At 44.2% G+C, this 7,126-nt stretch overlaps 1 protein-coding gene across 1 annotated transcript; it reads right to left on the reverse strand.

Moving 5' to 3' along the window:
- Window positions 1–3,197: 3,197 nt before the first annotated feature.
- Window positions 3,198–6,461, reverse strand: sox4a (SRY-box transcription factor 4a). Its single transcript, XM_037794813.1, has one exon. The coding sequence runs from the start codon at window positions 6,421–6,423 to the stop codon at window positions 5,242–5,244; it is 1,182 nt and encodes a 393-aa protein (XP_037650741.1). The 5' UTR covers window positions 6,424–6,461; the 3' UTR covers window positions 3,198–5,241.
- Window positions 6,462–7,126: the final 665 nt, after the last annotated feature.

Consider the following 7,126-nt stretch of genomic DNA (forward strand, 5'->3'; position numbering starts at 1 on the left):
TCCACTCATACATACCCGCTGACACATAACTCCGGATAAAAGTTTAGTCTCACTCAGCAAACTTTTTCTTTTTCTATCTCTACACTTCTTCTTGTCTGATGAATTATAAGTCGACCCTCCGAGCTGCTGCAAAAGACGGCAGACAGGAGCGCAACTGGCTGCAAATCAATGAAACAACAAGTTGGGCTGCGTGCCATGACAGCGGTATTTGTGTATTTCTTTTGTCTGTGCATGCCTTATGACTCCGTGTCCCGCCTTCAACTCCACCGGCAGCAGCCAGCGTGCGTAAAGATCACTGTGAAGCTCCTGTTTTATTCCTGTAGGGACTGTGGAGCGCGTCTGTGATGTTCAAAGGCGCGTTTATATGGGGCTTAATGGTGTTTCTATTTCCTCTACTATCAATATCACATCTTATATTATTCCTATAATGTTCCCATTGGGACTTGTGAGCAGAAGTGATCTCTTTTACCACTTTATGGTATGTTTATCTTATCATGGCATAGTATTCCTAGGGACTTCCATGTGTAGTAACAGTAGAAATAAAACCTTTTTCCTGCTCTCAGGTATAGTGGAAATAGACTAGAATATTATACAGTAATGGTACAACAGACATGTAGTGTAACATCCAGAGGAGGCATAATAGGAATATATGGTTTCACACACACAGTGGTGGAGTATTACCTTAAATAAAATGCAACAATCTAGAAATACTCCTTTACAAGTAAAAAAGTCCTGCATTTAAAATCCTCTTTAGGTAAAAGAACAGATAAGCAATATGTACTTATCAAAAGTAAATGTACTCATTCTGCAGAAAAGTTGGTCCTCTGACTGATATATATGATATTATTGAATTATCACAGGTGCAGATGAGTTGTTGCTAATTTTAAGCACTTTATATACACTTAAGTAGTCTGGTGACTCCCAGACGGAGGGGTCGGGCCCCTCCAAAGGTTCACAACAAGGTAAATATGGAGGGTCATGAGATGAAACAACTACAAACTCAGACCTCCCATGTGTCAAACAGCTCAGCTACAGTTTTGTTTTGTTTACTGAGGTTCAGTGATAAATGGACCCTGTGCCATCTCATGTTTTAAAGAAGAATTTAAGAAAGCCATAAAGATTTGTTTTTATCTTCCCAATGTTTTTCCTTATGGATTATCTCTGTAAATTGTTTTTATTGATGATATAACAATGAGAATCTAAATTCTATTTCAGCACTTTGTCTACTTGCATATATGGATGCCTCAAGCCCCTCTGAGTTTTTTTTTTGCACCTCTCCATCACATTTGTTGTTGTTCATGTAATATCAACTTGTACCTTTTGTATATGTGTAAACAAATCAAATCTAAATCTAAATTAATGAAAACAAAGGGGGGGGGGTTCTCTCATCTTTGATTTTTTGTGAACTATTGGGATGATTTAACCTCGTTGGGTCTCAAACAGTTATTTAAATGAAACCATGTGAGACGTTTAGTGGAGAAATGTCTCTTTTGGTGGAACAACTCTAAACATCTTTAAAAAAAATGCATTGTATTTTATAAACTCATATGTTTTTAATGTAAAATCTTAATCCAAAAAGTAACTATATAGTTGCCATTTAAATGTTGTGGGGGGAAAAGTACAATATTCCCCTCTGAAATGAAGTAGGAAATGGAAATACTCAAGTAAAGTACCTCAAAAGTGTACTTAAGTGCAGTATTTGAGTGAATACTTATTCATTGCTGGTGAGGAAAAACACACCATCAGTGTAATACATATTGTGGTATAGATATATATAAAAAGGAACAAAGACTTTAAAAGAAGATTCAAGTTGGAGTTTTGAATTTCTGTAAAGCAAATTTCATGTCAAACCTCAAACAACCCTATGTCAGTTTTTAATAGGTCAATTCTGGTACAAAGTTAAACAAAAAATGAAAATGTGAACTTTTGCTCTGAATTGCAGCCCACTGATATAACTGTACTTTTATTTTCCTGTATCTTAAGCAGACATGTTGATCTTCATCACACTCACACAGGTTAACACAGGAAACAAAATAAGCTGTTGGGATCAACCATCGAGGTCAACTGTACACCTCCAGTATACCTCTCATGCATGCATCTGCTCACACTCATGTGAGGAGAGCATCAACATCTTTTTTATCTCCCCAGAATCCATCAGACTCTGTGGGGTGATTGGACTCTTTCTTTTTTTTTTTTCTAAATCAGGGACACCTCAAACACTATTTCCTGTGTGATGTCAAGCTTATTGCAGACATCTAGGGGGCCGGCCGTCTCGTCTTTGGGACGGTGTGTGTAATGACCATGCCTTATCTTTCTCATTACCCAGCCAGACATGTCAGAGGAAAGCTGGAGACGACCCTGCTCTCCTGACAGAGAGAGAGATGGAAATAATTACCAATGTCTCTTGTGGAATAGGGCGTAAATTGATACACACTAAATACTGTACCTTAGGGGTCTCTCTCTTTCTCTTTCTGTCTCTCTTTCTCGTCAGATGCACTAGACAAATGAATGCATCCAGAAGGAATTAATTGGATTTGGGAGCAGTCTCCTGCACGATCCACCAGGACAGACAAACACCCCCTCTGCACCTTCTCCTCCCTCCCTCCCATTGGCACCCAGACGCCTCCTCCTCCTCCTCCTTTATTCCAGTCATGCCTTGCAGAAATGTCTGACGCCCCCCCACCCTACCCTACCCCACCCCACCCTACCCCACCCCACCCCGATGGATCAGTCTGTGTCCCTTTTACCTCACACACACACACACAGAGCGGATTGCAGCCTCTCTCTCTTGGATACAGTGTTTCCATGGCAGCCACGTTTTGTGCACGTGTAGAATCAGACGGAGTAAGAGAAGGGAGAAAGAGACCACTCCTATCGATTCACTGGCTGGCTATTGATTCACAGTCTGCAGCTGCACACTTTACCCACAGCAGCCAAACACATATTCATGTGCACGCATGCACCAGAGTGTAAACATCCGACATCAGATTGGATCTTTTGAATACGGCTGAAGCTGTGGAATGTGATAATGAAGGCTCACCTTTTTTCTTGAGCATGCTGGGGGGCGTCAATATGTGTGACTGCTCCAGTTATCTCCTCATTTTTCACACTGAGCTACATAAAACCGTGGGATGCTGAGCTCTTTGAAAAAGGGTTGTAATGTTATAATCAAAAAACCACAAGGAATAAACACTTTGTACTTTTCAGTTCCAGCTGATTTTATTTCCTTCTTGGAAGAAAAGAAAAACAAATAAAAAAAAAACGACAATCTGTACAGAGGTCTGAGAGGCAGTGATTGACCCAAACATTGGCTGGTTTTGAGCTATAAACATCAAATGATATTGGCATGATTGGACAAAACATGATCATACACAGCATATTGCACAAATGAAAAAAGAAAAGAGAGAGAGGACGATAGAAAAAAAAGAAAAGAAGATGTCTCGAAAGGTAAAAAGAAAAAAGAAACTCCTGGACCACAATCATCTTCAACATAAGGATGTCCAAAGATGGCTGTCCTAGTGCCTGTCGTTGATCATCATCATACATAAAACACACAATCTTTGCTTATAGTACAGTCAGTTTACATAAATATCTTCATGTTATTATTCTTTTAAAAATCTTAAACACAACAGCTATAGCTACATATACCTGAATCTGAAATACAAATGCTATTTGCCATGCCATAATATAGGAAAACAATTAGCCTGCTATACTTAGCCAACAGGTACAGAAAGGTTAAATACTATTTTTTTGATGCAACTTGCGCAATAACAGATGAAGCACTTCATACATCTCCCTCTCCTCCAAAGTCTAGGCAAAGTGGAATGAGTGTGAAATTCCATCCAGTGGTTCAAATAAAACTTATCTTGATAAAAAGCACACAGAGGTATTAGCTCTATCCAAACAGTGACTCTCTCCATGGGATCTTCCACTCATATACTTTTAGGTCTATGTGTACTGGAAAACAGTCACCACTCAGGCTGGGAGCCTCAGTGGCGCTTTGTTTACTTGGCTGGTGAAACTGGAGTCACTGTGCCATTAAGAAGCATGTGGGTAAATACTGTAAACACTGTGTGAGGTCAGATTGTGCCAAACAAACCCCCCATCTGAACACCAATGTAGACCCAAAACAACAATGTTGTAGGCTACCCCACTTGCTGGAAAAAACCCACCTTTCTATAGATTTTGTACAAAAATACAAGTAGAAAATCATGACACACTCAAAATCTCCTTAAAAGTGAGAGAAGTCAGACATGTTTTTTTTTTTTTAAATAAGATACACTTCTAGCCCTTCCGCGCTGGATACAGACAGGTGTATGTGCACGAACACAAACGAGACCTGTACGAGAACAATACTTCTATGTATAAAAAAGTTTGGCCGGTATAAATACATCAATATAAAAAAAACTTGTCATCTTGACACAGAGGAACTACAAAGTTGAAGCACTAGGCAGAAAGGATGCGCGTTGGAGGGGGAAACATTGGTCCTGAATTGTGCACTGAGTGTTTAAAAAGGTTCAGAAAAAAAGGGTTTTCTGAAAGTTTGGAGTCAGTCTTTGTTTTTTTAAAGTCCTGCCGTTGAAAGAGAAAGCTGGTGATAGTGAATTGTGTCCTATATGGTCACAGAAATTGCGTAAATTACGCAGCAATGAACATTTTTTACGCATTTTTTAACAACAACAACAACTCCTTTATCTCGGAAGGAAGGGCATGCGTGTTGATATTAAAACTATACTGGAAAAAAACACCTGAATAGCAACTTGATGGTCTTGAATGTGAATTGGCTATTTATCTTTAACAAACATGACGAGCTTTGTCCAGTAAAATGTCCCTTTTTAAATGTCCCCCGAAATAACATTAAAGATTCAAAGTTCAATCTCATGTCCTCCTCCTCCTCATCATCATCATCATCATCCTCTCGCGGGATTTTGTTTGAAGTCCGCGTTGTTTCACTTGCTCACTTTGCTTTACATTCACTCCTCAAATGCAAACTAAGCATTTTTTTTTTTCCACCGTCTTGCGCGCTCCCCGTCAGGCGCACGCGGAGCCAGCTGTTTCAAGTGTGTGAGCGGCGCGCGTGTACCTGCGCGGGGCTTTTAACGCGCGCGCGCAGGTTAACCTTTTCTTTCCTTGTTTTCACTCTCCCTTATTTAGTGGAAAGAATGGCGGGAACATTCTGGCCTGGAGGTCTCTTGAACAGTTTCAAAACGCTCCTCTCCACCGTGCTCCTTGTTCTTCTTATCAGTAGGTGAACACCAGGTTGGAGATGGTGGACTCCAGCCAGTCTCCTGAGATCATCTCGCTGACTTCGGGCGTGCAGTAGTCGGGGAAGTCGAAGTGAGACCCGGCCCCGCACTCTCCGAAGCTCCAGTCCAAGTCCCGGTCCAGCTCCTCCGCGTCGGAGAAGCCGCCCATTCCTCCCAGGGACATGCTCTCAAACCCGGGGCTCGGGTTCAGCTCCACTCGCTCGTCTTCAAACTCCTCGTCCGACGAGGAAGAAGAAGAGGAGGAGGAGGAGGAGGAGGAGACGGAGGAGGAAGAGTGAGAGGCTGACGGTGTCGGAGAGGAGGCTCGAGCGTACCTGTGCGAGGAGGAGGAGGACTCGCGAGACTCGCTGGTGGCCGCGTGCAAGCTCTGCTGCTCCTCGTAGAGACTCAGCGGGTCGCTGGACTCCGCCGAGCTGCTCAGAGTGGGACTAGCCGGGACTCCCACGGAGGGAGGCCCGCTCTCCAGGCTGCCAGCACCGCCGAACATGTGTCCGCGCCGGAGAGGCTGCTTCTCCGGTATCTGCCTCGCTCCAGACCTGGACTTGAAGAGCGCCTGGTGGTCACCTGGAGACGCCGCGTAGTCCTGCAGCCCCGCAGCGCTCTTCATCTTGTGCGTCCTGCTGCCTCCTTTAGACGCGGCGCTCCTCTTCACTTTGCCGCTCTTCTCTCCTGCGCTCTTCTCCGCCGTCTGCTTACTCGCTCCACCACCACCACCACCGCCACCACCACCGCCACCGGACTTCACCTTCTTCCTCGGCCGGTACTTGTAGTCTGGATAGTCGGCCATGTGTTTGAGCCGCAGCCGCTCCGCCTCCCGGATGAACGGGATCTTGTCAGTGTCTTTGAGCAGCTTCCAGCGTTTCCCCAGCCGCTTGGAGATCTCCGCGTTGTGCATGTCCGGCGACTGCTCCATGATCTTTCTCCTCTCGATCTGCGACCACACCATGAATGCGTTCATGGGTCTCTTGATGTGGCCCGTGGGAGTTTTGCACCACGCCAAGTCGCTCCTGGAGGAGGAGGAGGAGGAGGAAGAGGAGGAAGGTGACTCCGGAGTTGGAGACACATCAATCTCCAGGTCCATTTCTCCCGTGTCCGTGGAGTCCCCGCCGGGAGAGTGAGCGTGGGCGCTCTCTGTCTGGCTCATGTGCTGCACCATACTGTCCTGTAAAACACACTCAGTGCTTTTGACAACAAAAGTTCACAAAAAAAAAATATTCCTCACTTTGATTTTGAAAACCAGGGTTTAAAAAAAAAAAAAGTTCATCCAAGTCTTTTTTCAGTTCAGTTCCGTTTTTCTTTGGAGACTAAACTGTTACAAAAAAAAAAAACATAAATCCCCGAAACTCAGCATCAACTTTCAACTGCCTGTACGGCTGAAAACTTGCCCTGCTGCAAACCTCAGAACGCGCCGCTGTGCGCAACAGCAGTGCGAGTCCCTTAAGCGAACCTGGCTGTCTGCAGCGCAGCTTGTCTGTGCGGCGGCTGATGAGGAACCATGTGGCTGAATGGAGCTGCTGCTGCTGCGCTTTCTCATAGTCTCCCTGTTTCCTGAGCAGCTCTGTAATATTAACTGTAAACACAACAACGAGAACCTCGCCGCTTTATACCCTCCATCGCGAGATATAGGAGCCAATCGGCGTCTGTCTCCATCCCGATTTTGCAGCTGAGCCACGCCCCCTGGCCTCCCATTGGTGGAATAAAAAAAAACGGGTAATAATAATAATAATGTGCAATGAGGATCGGTGTGTCTGACCTCATTCCTGTCAGACTCCACTGAAGGAAAGACGAACTTGGTGTGTGTGTGTGTGTATTAAAGGAACACTGTGTCCTTTCCCCCTGCTTGCAAGGATATACTTAGA

The sequence above is a fragment of the Sebastes umbrosus genome, chromosome 15 (assembly GCF_015220745.1).
Source record: "Sebastes umbrosus isolate fSebUmb1 chromosome 15, fSebUmb1.pri, whole genome shotgun sequence".
Lineage (NCBI taxonomy): Eukaryota > Metazoa > Chordata > Actinopteri > Perciformes > Sebastidae > Sebastes > Sebastes umbrosus.

What these genes read in the sequence shown, in the direction of transcription:
- sox4a (XM_037794813.1), bottom strand. Translation starts at nt 6,423, where the DNA reads ATGGTGCAGCACATGAGCCAGACAGAGAGCGCCCACGCTCACTCTCCC.